The sequence below is a fragment of the Mangifera indica genome, chromosome 16 (genome assembly GCF_011075055.1).
Source record: "Mangifera indica cultivar Alphonso chromosome 16, CATAS_Mindica_2.1, whole genome shotgun sequence".
NCBI classification, from domain to species: domain Eukaryota; kingdom Viridiplantae; phylum Streptophyta; class Magnoliopsida; order Sapindales; family Anacardiaceae; genus Mangifera; species Mangifera indica.
Genome location: NC_058152.1, coordinates 963,423 through 979,106, shown reverse-complemented (window position 1 = coordinate 979,106; position 15,684 = coordinate 963,423). Strand labels below are relative to the sequence as shown.

At 36.8% G+C, this 15,684-nt stretch overlaps 4 protein-coding genes and 1 non-coding gene across 5 annotated transcripts; 4 read left to right on the top strand and 1 right to left on the bottom strand.

Moving 5' to 3' along the window:
• Positions 1 to 307: 307 nt before the first annotated feature.
• LOC123199723 (F-box protein SKIP23-like) lies at positions 308 to 1,867 on the top strand. Its single transcript, XM_044614774.1, has one exon. It carries the CDS (start codon positions 361 to 363, stop codon positions 1,549 to 1,551), a length of 1,191 nt encoding a protein of 396 aa, XP_044470709.1. The 5' UTR covers positions 308 to 360; the 3' UTR covers positions 1,552 to 1,867.
• Positions 1,868 to 5,680: 3,813 nt separating this feature from the next.
• On the top strand, positions 5,681 to 6,633 carry LOC123199530. Its single transcript, XM_044614568.1, has 2 exons — positions 5,681 to 5,868; positions 5,994 to 6,633. The coding sequence occupies exons 1-2, from the start codon at positions 5,681 to 5,683 to the stop codon at positions 6,631 to 6,633; spliced, it is 828 nt and encodes a 275-aa protein (XP_044470503.1).
• Positions 6,634 to 8,965: 2,332 nt separating this feature from the next.
• Positions 8,966 to 10,420, top strand: LOC123199818 (F-box protein SKIP23-like). The gene has a single exon (XM_044614889.1). The coding sequence runs from the start codon at positions 9,004 to 9,006 to the stop codon at positions 10,147 to 10,149; it is 1,146 nt and encodes a 381-aa protein (XP_044470824.1). The 5' UTR covers positions 8,966 to 9,003; the 3' UTR covers positions 10,150 to 10,420.
• A 2,277-nt stretch (positions 10,421 to 12,697) lies between these two features.
• On the top strand, positions 12,698 to 13,825 carry LOC123199529 (F-box protein SKIP23-like). Its single transcript, XM_044614567.1, has one exon. The coding sequence runs from the start codon at positions 12,698 to 12,700 to the stop codon at positions 13,823 to 13,825; it is 1,128 nt and encodes a 375-aa protein (XP_044470502.1).
• Positions 13,826 to 14,992: 1,167 nt separating this feature from the next.
• Positions 14,993 to 15,110, bottom strand: LOC123199832. The gene has a single exon (XR_006498438.1). It is a non-coding gene; the product is annotated as a U5 spliceosomal RNA (small nuclear RNA).
• Positions 15,111 to 15,684: the final 574 nt, after the last annotated feature.

Here is a 15,684-nt window from a genome sequence, read left to right as displayed (position 1 = left end):
ATATTTTAGATTGTAAAACATAAAAACAAAATCGTAACAGACTTTATGTCCAAAATGGACAGAATCTAACATGACCAAGATATTGCATTGGAAGATTTTTCCTCTCTAGCCTTTTTAAAAATTGGATTGAATATTCAGTGACAAAACCTAGTTAAGAAAGGGGCCAAACATAGCAGTTTCAAACTATTTGGGTTTTTTAGACATTTGATTCCAAGGCTAAAATGGTCATTTACTAGTGCGCAGAACCCATGGCGTATAAAAAAAAAATCTTCATCTTTCTGCTCTTCAACGACAGAACCTTCTTCTGGCCCGTCTTCTTCATTCTCTCTCCATTTAGCATTTCATTTTTCTTTGCTAAAAATGGACTCAGTCTCAATCTTACCAGACTTCTCTGACCTTCCTAATCACTTGCTCAGCGTCATCGCTGAATACCTGGAAGATCGCTTTGACACCCACCATTTCCGCGCCGTCTGTAATTCGTTTTTTGAGTCAGCTGAACGTCCGAGAATACCCGTTTCTCCACACAAAAAGATCAAAATTTACTTCCCCTTGAGTGTCGCCGTTGAACTTTGGGGCGAGTTTGTTCTTGCTGAGTCGACAATATACGCCTTGGAGCCCCTAAACAAGATCTACAATGCCCATTTGACCTCCAACACTTGGCTGGTCAGGTTGGAAGAGACAGAGCCTGGAAAAGTCATTCTTGAAGACCCTCTTTCCAGGATTTACGTTAATCAAGTGGCCAGGAAGTTGCCACAAACGCTAAACCTTCTTGATTATCGCGTCAAAGAGATTTCTAAATCCTACCGCCTTGAACTGGTTTCCTCAACTTTTGCCCGGCACATATTATACTTTGAAAAAGTTGTTATCTCTCCACTTGGTGGCTTCTGCGTAATGGCTCTCGTTAGCGGCGGGAGAGTGGGGATATGGAGATGTTCAACCCGGAATTGGCTCAACATTGCAGTTGTTGACAATGGTTTTCGTTTCGAAGATGTTTCTTATCATGATAACAAATTCTATGCCGTGAACACTCGGGGTGCCACCATGACCGTGGATCCTGAAACTTTGGATATCTTTGAAGTTGCCGGTCCCCTTCAGGAATGGAGTAGTGGGTTCAAATATCTTGTAAATTCTTCAGATGGGATGTACCTGGTGAAAAAATTCTGGATAGAAGAATGCTGTGGTTGCCATATGGATGCTGATAAAGAAGCCTGTCCAATCCGTTTGCTTGTGTTCAAACTGGACGAGCGGAGGCGCCAGTGGCTGCCGCTGGGGGATGAGTTGAAGGACCGGGCGCTGTTCGTCGGTGAGGATTGCTCCTTCTCTATGTCGACCAAGGATTTTGCTGGGATTAAACCCAACTGTGTTTACTTTGCGGATGATGAGTTTTACAGGGTTAACAGGCATCATCCCGGTGGCAATGTTGGCATTTTTGACCTGGAGACTCAAACAGCTGCGCCACTGGGTGCCTTCCCAGGCTATTCTAAATTATTCTGGCCACCACCGCCGTGGCTCAAGCTGAGCTCCGCCTCCACCTCCAAGGTCAATGGATAAAAACAATTGTTTTTTATGTTTCACCATGAACAAGTCAAGAAATTTGTGTTTTACACTTCTAAATACTCGTAGTTACAGATGAACAACAACAACAACAATATGATAGGGATTCTGGGTACTGTTTTAACAAGTTTATTTTTTAATTTTTTGAGCTCTGAAATGTGTACTGTTCTAGTTAATTGACTAGAAATTCCAGATTTTTGTCTATAATGGCTGCTACCATGTTTTGTTTGTACACGTAAGTTTGTCTTGGAGTGGTGAATTCATTCGAAACGAATGTAAAGAGAAAGTAAGCTAAAGATATTGAGGATATGCAGCTGAAAACTTCCATTTTAAGGCTGATGTGCATTTAAAGAGATGAAAGTAAAGCCTCAGAGTAGCTCTGTAATCTAATATTCTTCATACTTTGATTCTTCATTGATTTGCGATTCATTAGCTTATATTTGTAACTTTGACTTATCTAATTTAATAGTTATAGAGTCAATTATTAGACAATCCGACTAAGATAAAGTTACTCATTATCAAAAGAAAAAACTAATTTTTTTACATTGAATAAAACCAGATGAAAATGAGGTAAAGTCATCAATAAAATTTAAATAAAAACAATCCTAATACCTAATTATATCTAAATTCTCTTTCACACAAGGCCGCATGTATTTCCCACTTGAACTTATATGAAATGAGAAATCTATTTGTTAACCCGTCAATCAATTTCATTAATGGAAACCATTACAAGAGAAAATAAGAAAGTCATTTTGCATAAAAAGTGGAATTTTAGAAAAAATAATAACAATTAACTTACTGCAATCAGTTAGATGAGAAGATGACATTAATCCATACGTTAGATTACAAAGGCAAAGTCAGGGTTATTAGTGAAATTGAATAATATGAGGATAAGAGTCGAAAAGGTGAGGGGTAAGTAATAGCAGGACTGACTAAAAGAGTGAGAGTATAGAAAGGATTCAACAAAGGTATAGACAACTAGAATTTGTCGTGGAGTTGATCGCGAGAGGATTTTGAAGGCTAGGTCTTGTGATTGGGAGATAGAATGAATAGTGTAGGGATGAGGGATTTAGTTTTATGTAATTCATGTAATCGTGTATATACATATATGGTCATGAATTTTTTTTTAAATTTTTAAATCTAATTTCAAGCACAATTACGATATAATAATATTAAACAGGTCTTGACTAAAACATTTTATTAAGCCTGCCATTCACAAATACCTTTTTCACCAAAACCGCAGCCCATCACTGTAGAGCCCCGCAAGCGACTCTTTCAAGGTCGGTTTTTTGGATCAGGCTTGTTTTAGGCCATGCCTTCGGTTGGTTTGTTCCTGGGCTTACTAAGATGACCGCCCAACTTCTGGCCCATAATTGATCTCCAACAGCATTTTAACAAAACCCCGAAAAATCTGAGCAAGAGAATCAGCCATTTCCATGGCATAATTGGTAGCAGCTAAAGTAAGAGTATGAACTTTTCAAACCGTTTTTTCTAAGCTGAACCAATCATATTGCATAGATAATGGATTTACGGACACTGGTCCAAATTAGTTAAGAGTATAATTTTAATATGGTAAAGCTAATATCACCACGGAGTTACGCCCCTTTTCCAAGTCTTGCTCAATTATTGGGACATCCCCCTTCCTTTTTTTTTTTAACTCAACTACCTCTGGAAGACAGTTTAGCAACGAGTTAAATGCCAAAAAGGTCGATTATCGGAAAAGTTGGCTTTTGCTCATGCAGCAAGCAATCTCAGCGTACATTGTCTATTCAGAAACATTGGAAATGGCATCGTCTTGTCTGATGGTAGCTCAAGTTGGTCATGATATTCTAAAAACAACGTGGGTTATTAGTTATTACTCCTCCAGCAAGCAACCATTAAGCTCCATCAGTCACTCAATCCTCGAGCCACGAGCAGACCAATCCTTAGTTATTATCTTCTTCTTCTTCTAGGTTCAGGGTTAGGGTTTGAATTCAACCGTCTATAGCCACTCCCCGATTGGACCACAGGCACAGAACGGGACAGTTATGGAGTCATCGTCTTCATGTAGTTTCTTCAGACTGAATTATCCAATTTCTTTAAAACCTGCATGCCGAAATTTCTGACACAGTTTTGATATCGTAATTTGGAAAATTTTTATCCTTGTTTGTTAACTGAGACTAATGCTATTTAGCTTTCTTTCTTCATCAGCCATCAATACTTGCCCAATTTATCATATTTGTAGTTAATTGTATAATTATAAAGATTAATATTGTTCACCGGCTCTTCTCCTTCCCCAGGTTCTCTAAGATCTTCTGGCCTCCACCAACTTGGTTGAAGAAGTTGTCTCGCTCAGCACGGAGCATTGAGAATCAATCTTAACCGTTTGAGAGCCGTATTCATATGGCCTTGATCCTTACTGATTCTGTGCTTTATGTTGACAGGTTTGAAATGTGAGATTACCAGGCAAAGCAAATTTATGTTTATCAAGACTAATAAGTTGTAATATCGATCCTCTGTATATCAGATTCCAATTTTATTTAGTGTCAGGTGCTTCTCTTTAAGGTCAGTGTCATATAGTTAGGCCTGATAAGGTTTCAGTGGGATCGTCCTTGATGTATTCTCTGAGCAGGTGTCACATTTGTTACACCTCCACTCTTGGAGAATATTTCAATCCAGTTCTTTGTTTGTATGGTCGATATTGCATGCTTCAATTATGAGATTTCATTTCAATGATAATGCATTACCTCTGTCCGAAGATGGCCTAAATTGCAACTGTGGGAGATGTCTAAACAAGAGAGCATGGGTTTGAAATTTATTAACAATATATTAAAATCAAACTCTTAACTTACTTAATGTAGTGATTATGGAACATAATGTATGGTTAAACTTGAATATAATGCATGTCACTGCAAAGGGGACATGTGTAACAACACAATTCATCTTTTGCAGATGCAGTGTGTAAAAATAGGCATAACATGTTGCTGGGTTTTGTTAACTACAAAATCTTGTACTTTATGCCCTACCCCTTCTGCGTTTCCTTCATTAGAGATTTATGCACCAGTGGAAAAAGAATTTTTACAGGTTCTTATAGAACTTTGTTGAAGGATTATGAATGTCTGCCTGCTGTTAACAAAAATTTAGCCATATATGGATTCTACTTATTAACAGTATGATGTCATGTTGATTTGATTGCCTGAGCTTGTGGAGCATCCAAATTCCAACAATATTATCTTGAACTTAAAGCACTTCAGTTCTTTTTGAAATTATTATGTGGAGGAAATTAACCTGGCAATTGTATCAAGCTGTAATCTTCTGGATAGATTCCCTTGTGCAGATAGATTCAATTTAATTAAGCATTATATGCTGCTTGATCTTGAGGTGGAGTACACCTTCATTTTCTACCCTCCTAGTCTAATCTCCATAATAATTCTTCTTGATTCCCAGAAAAACCTTACTTGAATCGTATTATTCATTAAAGGATAAACACTAATCTTACTAAATAAAAAGAATCTTAGGTTTAATGATCGATTTACAACTTTTACATCATATAAATTAAAATTTTGATTTTAAAATATTGTCAGTCAACTTATGTTCTCATACTTGAGCATCTTTGGTTACTAAGTAAAGAGTTTGTCAATTTCAAACCCATTCTCTCATGCTTGAACATTCCACCTTTTGTCAGTCCAGCTTCCCTTGGACTGCTATTTGTATTTTTGTTTCGTTGTGGGTTAGAATTTTTCTTTGTTCAAATCCAAAGACACACATCTCCAGGGGCCTTACTTTTCTTTTCCGTCAAAATTTCTGATCAGCGTTTAACCCTGCAAAGCTATGAAATCCGGAGATGGCTAGCTTTCATTGCCGATATGTTCTTACAGACTATCAAAACACTCTGTGTCTCACTGTTTTTCATTCCAAACTTATCCTTCGCTCTCCTCTATATCAATCCATTTCTCTTCTTCTAGATTGTACAGTGTTCTTTGCTATACTCAGCTCTCTTCTTCCTCCAACGACGGATGAGGAAAGGAGCCATTGGACGAAGCCCAACTGGACTTCGTTACCGCTTCAAATTTTGTCCAAGATCGGAGAAACGCTCGAGACGTTCGATGATCATCTCCGGTTTCGCTCGGTTTGCAAAACATTCCAAATGGCAATCCCTTCTCCTATCAAAACCATTATTCCAATCAAAGTTCAAAACATCTCCTTCCCCTTTTACACCGACCACGGTGTCAGCTGTGGTCGCATTGACCATTTTTTACTCACAGAGTCAACCATTTTCGCTCTTGAGCCACTCCTTAACCCTGTTTCCAGCTCAAACGAAACCTCTCAAACGTGGTTCGTTAATATTGAGAGGAAAAAAGCAGGCACTGCCGGTTGAAGGACCCTCACCGCGGATTCCGTTATCGTAAATTGCCCAACGACTTGCCCAGAACTATTAACCTGTTAAATTACCGTGTCAGGGAGATAGCCAAAGGCTACCGGCTTGCCACTTCTGGTAAAAATAATACCAGTAGAGTCCATCTGAGTAAGCTTTTCCAAAGGGAAACCACCGTCTTCTCTAAAGTTGCTGTTTCCAAATCTGCTGATAAATTTTCGTTCTTGGCGATTCACAATGAGAGCCCAGATATCTTCCGTGCCGGCGACGATGATAATCGAGGGAAACTGGTGGGGCGGAAGGATGGGGATGAAGAATTGGCGGCATTAGACATTGATGTGCATGATATTGTGGATGGTATTTACCACAATAACAGATTCTTCGCTCAGGGTTTATCAGGTCCTACTTTGGTTTTCGATGCTGAAACTCTTGAAATTGTTCAAGTTACGCACATGAAGGGCTCCAGGGGTCGACATTTTTTCGTGGAGTGGTCTGAGGATCTGTTTCTTGTGAATACGTTTTGGGATTTCAAAAGTGGCAGTGTTCTTTTAACTTTCCATGTTTATGAGCAGAACGGTCTAGATAACGACTGGGTTCCGGTGAAGGACGGCGTCGGTGACGGAGTTTTTTTACTGGGTGACGATTTTTCTTTCTCTGTTTCGGCGAAGGAGTTCTTGACATTGACTGAAAATACCGTCTACTTGCGAAAATTTCCTCAAGCCTAAAGAAATTTACCCTGGAATGAATGCCAATTTATATTCCTTGAGGGATAATACTGTTGCTCTGCCGCCGATTTTCTGGCCTCCACCGACGTGGGTGTTGGGTGGTGGTAACAGGGCTGACGTTGGCTCTTCGTCGTCCTCCTCCTCCTAACTAACGTAAATTTTTCCTTCTCTTTCAACACTCTGGCTGTTCAAGTGGGTTTTGTGCAATGTTCTATGCTTGAAAAGTTCTCCATTTGCAGGAATTCTTTACAGTTATCTAGAGCTAATTTCGGATAACTTTTTATTTCAGCCAGTGCCATTAAGTTGTATTCATTGCCATCTCCATTTGACGGTGCTCATCCTCGAGGAAAATCATCATTTTTGGGCACGAGAAAGCTTCAAGTTCATAGTTTTTTATGTTATGCATAATCCTCTCGGAATTTAAGGACATCTATCATTTTAAAATAAGCTTAAGCATCTTTTAAATATGGTTTAGTTCATTTATAAATCCCAATTTTTTTCTTTATAAAAAAAGTTGTGTAGATTTAACAGCTTTCTGTTGCAGTGCCTTGAACCCAGTGTAGCACATAACTCTTTTAAAATAAGTTTTGTTCATTTAACAGCTGTGTGTTTCAGTGACTTGAACCAAGTGTTGTTCGTAGCTCATGTTGACAAGTTCAAATTGTTCAATTGATGTGTTATTTTATTCTTCTGGCAAATGATTTTGTTGATGAAATTACAGGGTTACTGCTTGGAGGCCCCTTCTGCACCAGTATGAAATTTCCTCCCATAATAGGGTGAATTCGAACTGAGGTGGCCCAGTTCATCTGAGCGAAACTCCAATTGGACCTCCAACCATTTTTTTTTATAATATTGTTTATTTCATTAGTAGCACTATTCAATCAATCAACAACTTTCCAGAGATATTTTACACCAGCTTGTATGAGCTTGAGTTAGGCATCATGAGTCTGAATTGATCTTAAGTCAGTCTTGAGCTTGACTTCACTCGTAATCAACTCCTTCTCGTGGAGGATGCTTGTTGACTTTTTTCAACTCTTTGTATCATTCGGTAGAAACTATGATTTTATCATTACTGTGGACATAACTAAAATTACTTATTTGGTCACACAATACAGTGATGCTTATCCAAATGACATCTCTTGTAATCTAAGTTTAAATAATTCTTCCTTCAACCTCATTCCTTTGGCTTTTTTTTATATGTTCTCTTTCTGGGCATCTGACAAAAAATTTCTTATGAATTGCCTTCTACTCTTGACAGGATTCTCAACACTATTCACAGCTTTTTACAAACATGGATTTCATTCTTCAACTCATTTGTTTGATTTAAAGTTCCCTATTTCCAGTTTTCTTCATTTGCAGCTTAATTGCAGAGGCTGGTGTACCAAGTGCAGCTACACATGTAAAGTGATTAAGGGTACTTAATGGAGACCAAAACATTCAACTAGTGTAAAAAATACAAAATTATAATATAAAATAAACAAAGGTAAAAAAAAATAACGAAAACATTAAAAAAATCAAATAAAAACAAAAGAGAAGACAAGTAAATGATATGTATGACAACTTGTTTAATGTGATATGACTTGTTATGTGGCATGTAATGGTATGTTTAAGTGATAAAATATATGGAGTCAAATTTCTTACTCGTGAAAAGTTTAATTTAATTTAAATTAGTTAATAGTATTAAGTATTTAATTTAAAGTCAAATTTATATTATTATGGGATAATTATTAAGCCTTTAAAAAGTCATATTTTGATTTAATAAATAAAGAGTTAATTATAATTATTTGTTTAGGTGAATTTCAGTTAAAAATCTATCAATATTATTTTTTAATATTCCTAATTTAATTCAAACTAGTATGAATAAATTTTTCTAGTCTAACTAAAAATATAAATCTATATAAAAACTTGAATTTTGTAACTAATTAATAAATCAATCAATTTATCAAATTGTCACTAAATTTCAATTGAATTTTTCTCGAGAAACATTACACTCTTAAGCATTGTTCCTCAATCATCTTTTTAACAGTATCATAATCCCAATTACGTTTGTCTTGTATCAATACCCCGTGAAAATTTATTATGATGGATATTTGACACCTCTTTTTTTTTTTTTTTTTTTTTTTGGAATAAGAACATATGAGGTCAATGGAACCATGCAATATTTTAACTTTCGTATTTTTATTATAAATAAAATTTTCTCTTGAAAATTAAAATCAAGATCCAACATTAATTTTTGGTATTTTGCTTTGCTTGGCTTCCACGGCAAGTATAATCTTCCCATGTGAAAGTTTGACATCTGAATTGCTCTGCTCATTAATTCAACTCCTCTATCTGCTGTTGTATCTCAGAAGTCACCAGATTTTGCCGAGAATGGAGACCACTACCCCTGATTGGTCCAGTCTTCCAGACCACCTTCTCGCCTTCATCGCAAAACGTCTCCCCACGAGCATTGACACACTTCGTTTCCGTGCTGTTTGTGGTTCATTTCGCTCCTCCATTCCTCCTCCGCAAAAAACTCTATCTCCGCACAAGGGCCTTAAATTATCCATGCCGTCACTTCCAGGCCGTCGCGGACACTTGGTGCTCGCCGAGTTCACTTATTACGAGATCAAACCCCTACCCAGTAGCTCCAATCCACACCAAAATACAAATACATGGTTGGTCAAATGTGAAGAGTTGAACTCTGGCAAAGTTCGATTTGAGGATCCTCTATCTAGACATCGTCTGGGAAACTTGTCCAACAAGGTACCCGAGTCAGAAAAGTTACCACGGTATTTGAACTTGTTGGATTATCAGATCAAGGAAGTGGCTAAAGCCTATAGAGTTGAACAAGTTTATCAAGGTAAAGGTATTAATAGAAGGAAGCCTATTGTTTTCAATAAGGCTGCTGTGTCTTCAAGCTTCGATAAGATTGATGATGGGTTCGCCATTATGACGATAATTCAAGGAATGGCACTAGTGTGGAGAAATGTAGACAAGAAATGGACCAAATTAGATATTGGTTTTGATTACTTTCTTGATATAATTTACCATAATGAGAAGTTCTATGCTTTGATGTCCTCTGGTGTTGCTGTAACTGTGGAGTCCAAGTCTTTGACTGTATCTCAAGTTTCTGTTCCCCTGCAGATTGATCGTTTCTGGGATTGGTCCTATTTAGTAAAGTCCTCTCAGGGTTTGTTTCTGATTATCAAGAGATGGCAATGGCGAGTTAAACCAATTGAATTCAAGGTTTATAAACTTGATGAACAGAAATGTGGGTGGGTTCAGGTGATGGATGGATTGGAGGATTCAGTGTTTTTTGTTGGCGATGATTGTTCATTCTGTCTTTCGGCTAAACGGTTTCCGGGATGCAAAGGGAATAGTGTTTATTTCAAACATGGTCCCTTTGAAGTTAATGATTGTCACCCTGGAACTGATGGTGGGATTTTTAACTTGAAGGACAGTACAGTTGGAGGTCTCTCAGATTTTCCGGGCTATTCTAAAATCTTCTGCCCTAGGCCATCCTGGGTCGATTAGTGATTCAGCTTGTCTCCTGGATGACTGAGACTGCATGGTGAATTTCCTGGGAATGTTGGACTCACCTTGTTTGGGAATTTTTACGCTGTTCTGTCTCAGGGCAGATTCATATTTTTCGATAACTATTAATTCATCATTTGTGATAAGAATTTCTTTTATAAGATATTTATACTTTTAAAAGAAGCTCAAACGTCTTTCAAAGCATTGTAGTTCACATTTCATCCTACTCTTTTCATTCTATAAGAAGTTTATCTCTTTGTTGCAGTGTTTCATAGTAAGTGTAGTTCATTCTTCATGTGTCAACTAGTTCATTTGAGATGTTAAATTGCTATAGCTGGTTCTTATATTCTTCTGAATGATGATTTTGTTGTTGAAATTATTAGTTTACTGCTTAGAGGTTGCATTTGGATCTGTATAAAACTTGAAAGAAGAATGACGATTTGAAAATTTTCCCGTTTTGAGTTTGGTGAATCAAGCTGAAAAAAACCACATCCATGGGTTAAAACTCGATGGATTCACAAACTAGTCAAGAAAAGTTAGATCTTATTTTTGGATAAACTGAGAAAAGTCAAATCCATGCTTAGATGAGCTAACCAAAAAGAGCCAAATTGTGTTTTGGGTTGAGTCCATCCGTTTGAGCATGACGGGCTGAATTGAAAGAAATAAAATCCTTGGGTTAAAACCTAGGTAAACTCATAAACTAGACAAGAATAGCTAGACAATATTTTGAGCTAAGCTAAGAAGAGTCACACCAAGTTTAGATGCCCATCTCATGTATGACAAGTGTCAACTGGTAACTAATTACACGCAAGGGGACTGTTGATAAGTCTCACATTCAAAAGAAAAATAAATTAAAAGGTTTCATAAAGTAATGAATATCCAATCTAAATCGGAGTTCAACAATTTCACCCAAAACAGGTTAAACCCGTTATTAATAAAAATGTTGGACCATTTTCTGAAATTGGTTATATTTAGTACTCTTCTCAGGATTTGTTTTTGACGATCAAGAGCTGGCAATGGCAACTTGAACCAACTGAATTATTTTTGCAGGGTCTAAGGGAATTCTGTTTGTTTCAAACATGGTCCCTTTGAAGTGACTCATCGTCACCCTGGAAAAGACTCTCAAGGCAATTACTTTCCAATGACTTGAAGCACATTGATCTGTTTTCGTTTTGATGATTATACGACTAGTTTTCTCAACTTCATCAGCTTTCCAAAGACTCAAGGCTAGAAGGCTAATTTTGCTCGCAGTAATCTAGAATCTTACAATGAAGTTTACCTGTTCTAGTTTAGCTGAAGCATTTCTTACAGCCACATTATGCCATCAACCAGTGTAGTGCTGTGATTTTTGAAGAAAATAATCTGATGATGCTGCTGTAGAAAAAGACTGCACCAAACTTACAGCCCAGTTGATGATGAAAAATAGGAATCCATGTGTTCTTCATTTGCAGCATAATTGCAGAGGCTGGTGTACTAATAGCGCTATACATGTAAAATGAGTAAGGGTACTTGATGGGGACCAAGACATTCAATTTGTGTAAGAAAAATAGCCTAAAATATGGAATGAAAATAGGTCAAAAGAAGATTAACGAGAGAAAGACAAAAAAGTAGATAGATAGATTACCTGGAAACTAAAAATGATGTGATAATATGTTTAGCATAACATAGTGATATGATAAAGTGATCCGACTTGTTTATATGGCATGTGGTGACAACCATGTAGAGTCAAATATTCTAGTTGTGAAGAGTTTAGTTTAATTTAATTTTCTTAATGGCACTAAATATTTAATTTAAAGTCAAATTCTTATTTTCATAAGATTAATTATTAAGTCAAATTCCTATCCGGTCAGGGTTTTATTTATTTAGGAAAACTAAACTTTAGTTAAAAATTTGTTAATATTATTTCTTATAATCATAATACCTTAAAATTTGAAATTAATTAACATTACTAATTCTACTTAAACTAGGATAAATAGGTTTTCCTAATTTTATAAGTTTTCCTAGTCTAGTTAAGAAAATAAATTTATATAAAGGCATGAATTTTGTAATTCAATTCATAAATTAATCAATTCATCATATCATCAATAAATTTCAATTGAGTTTTTCTCAAGAAACATTGCATTCATAATCGTGTTCTTGTGAATGATATCATAACCCTAACTACTCTGATCCTACGTTAGAACGTATTCGGGTAAGTTTTCTTCGAGAAATCCTGGTGAAATTTTGTTTATGTATTGTAATTGGTTTAATTACATATAGTATTGTGATACTGGATAAAGCTGATTACAAATTTATTATGCTGGATATTTGGCAATTTTTTTTTCTTTTAATTTCTTTGAATAGGAACGTATGAGATCAATAGAAGCATACAAGATTTTAACTTCCATATTTTTGTTATGAATAAAATTCTCTTGAATATTAAATCAAGATCCAGCATTAATTTTTGGTATTTTGCTTTGCTTGGCTTCCAGGGCAAGTATTCCACTGGTCGTTAATTCAACCCTTGTATCTGCGGTTGTATCTCGGAAGTCACCAGATTTTGCCAAGAATGGAGACCACTACCCCTGATTGGTCCAGTCTTCCTGAGCACCTTCTCGCCTCCATCGCAGAACGTCTCCCCACGCGCATTGACACACTTCGTTTTCGTGCTGTTTGTAGTTCATTTCGCTCCTCCATTCCTACTCCACCAAAAACTCTCTCTCCCCACAATAACCTTAAATTTTCCATACCATCACTTTCAGTTCGTCATCAAGGACACTTGGTGCTGGCCGAGTTCACTTATTACGCTATCAGACCCCTTCCCAGTTGCTCCGATTCACACGAAATTGCAAATACATGGTTGGTAAAATGTGAAGACTTGAACTCTGGCAAAGTTCGATTTGAAGATCCACTGACTAGATATCGTCTAAGATTCAAGAAGGTACCCAAGTTAGAAAAGTTACCATGGTCTTTAAATTTGTTGGATTATCAGATCAAGGAAGTGGCTAAAGTCTATAGACTTGAACAAGTTTATCATGGTAATGGTTTCAATAGAAGGAGGCCTAATGTTTTCAGTAAGGCTGTTGCGTCTTCAAGCTTCGATAAGATTGATGATGGGTTTGCTGTTATGACGATAATTCGAGGAATGGCACTAGTGTGGAGAAATGTAGACAAGAAATGGACTGAAATAGACATTGGCTTTGATTACTTTCTTGATATAATTTACCATAATGAAAAGTTCTATGCTTTGAAGTCCACTGGTGTTGCTGTAACTGTGGACTCGAAGTCTTTAACCGTATCTCAAGTTTCTATACCTCTGCAGATTGAACGTTTTCCGGTTCGGTCCTTTTTAGCGAAGTCCTCTCAGGGTTTGTTTCTGATTATTAAGGGACGGCAATGGCCAGTTAAACAGATTGAATTTAAGGTCTATAAGCTTGATGAAGAGAAATGTGAGTGGGTTCAAGTGAGGGATGGATTGGAGGATTCAGTGTTTTTTTTTGGCTATGATTGTTCATTTTTTCTCTCGGCTAAAGAGTTTCCCGGATGCAAAGGGAACAGTGTTTATTTCAAACGTCGTCATCGTTGCCCTGGAACAGATGCTTGGATTTTTGACATGAAGGATGGTAGAGTTGAAAGTCTCTCTGCTATTCCAGGCTATTCTAAAATCTTCTGGCCTAGGCCAACTTGGGTTGAGTAGTGATTCGGCTTGTCTCTGGGAGGAATTAGAGCAACTGTTGCTGGAATTTTAATTCAAAATTTATTGAGCATTTTGTCTCAGCCTTATGTGTAATGTTTTCTATCTCTGTTGCTCTAAAAAATGTATTAATTTCTGAGGCTAAACATATTTATGACTGAGACTGCATAGTGAATTTCCTGGTAATGTTGACAGATTTATGCTTTCCAACAACTAAAAATTCATTACTTGTAGTTAGATTTTCTTCTATAAGATGGCTGAAAACATGTGCTTTAGAGATTCACAAAGTTTTTATAACATTGAGTTTCTTCTAAAGCAAAGAATTTTAATCCTGGAGTGATGGGCATCAAGTTTTCTGCATATCCATTTGTTGGATCTGTTTTAGGGAATTCTGACAAAGTCGAAATCCCTAATGTCTTGTATTTGATTTACGGATAAATCTCCAATCAACCAAAATCCCTAATTTCTTGCATTTGATTTAAAAATAAAATTTCTCAATCAACTCTCATGGAAATTTCTTTGGTGCTGAGTATGAGATTAGGAGCTCAGCTCAAGTATAAATAAGGGGTTTAGTTTTCCAATTACAATCATGGTTGAATTTTCTCGTTTTATTGGATCAAATCAATAAACTCAGTTCGTCCTCTCTTTCTTTGTCCTCTATAAGTGTCACTTTCGCCCACTTGATGAAAAGAATATGATGATGCCGCAGTAGAAAAAGACTGCACCTACTTACAGCCCAGTTGATGAAAAAAGGGACCCCTGTCAACTGATGAAAACCCAATATGCATGACCGCTTGGAAACAGGCAGTTCTTGAGCATGAAGCATGTGCACATTCCAGTTTCTTTCCAGCCTGTGGTGAAATATCAATAGGGAAGACAAATGATTCATTACCCAATGTGTAGTGGGTCTGCTTCTAAGCAGTCTTCTCCACCGCAGTATCATCCAGCTCCTGCTAATCAACCCCACCATCCATATCCATCAATCCTCCGCCATCTTTATTCTCTGTAAGGCATCAGTGTCCCCAACTACGCCTCTCACTGCCACCAGGAAAGCTGAATGGTAAAAGTTAGCCCCAAGCCAGATGCAGAATCTAATTGTATAGTAAACATCAGCTGCTAAGGCAAACAAAAAAACACTTGTTCTAAAAAAATCTTTGACTGAGACTGTAGGTGTTTCTAGTAATCGGAAACCCTCCAAAAATAAGCGTATGCCACTGTCTGCGGCAAGCACACAGTATTCTATTGTAAAAGGTAAAAGAATAATTTGCTCTATTCTCATTGCACGGCTGCGTGAGTGTGAATGAAGCTAAAACGTCACTTTATAATAGCTATTCGAGTGTTCCGTTTCCTCTTTAATCAATGTGGGATTGTTGTATGCATCTTTCAGGCCTAACTCTAGGTGATATGGCTCTTCTACTACTTTTTAACCAGCTTAGTAGTAAATTCCTACATTTCATAAAACTAAATAATTCATTATCGGGTCAAGGAAGTAGCTAAAGCCTGTAGACTTGAAGAAGTTTATCAAGGTAATGGTATTAATAGAAGGAAGCCTGTTGTTTTTGGTAAGGCTGCTGTGTCTTCTTGCTTCAATAAAAATGAGGATAAGTTCGACGTTATGATGACAATTCAAGGAATGGCATAGCCCATGACCGCTTGTGCATATTGAGCTATTTAATTTCTGGCTCTGTAATTTGTTCAACATAGTTAATCAATGTGTTATTTGCCTATCGGGTATTATTTTAGTGATGGGAAATTCATTATAAATGAGACCTTGATTTCTTTCAGGAAATGAATAACTAAATTCACTTATTTGGTCACTCAATACAGTGATACTCTTCCAAATGACATCTCTTGTAATTTGA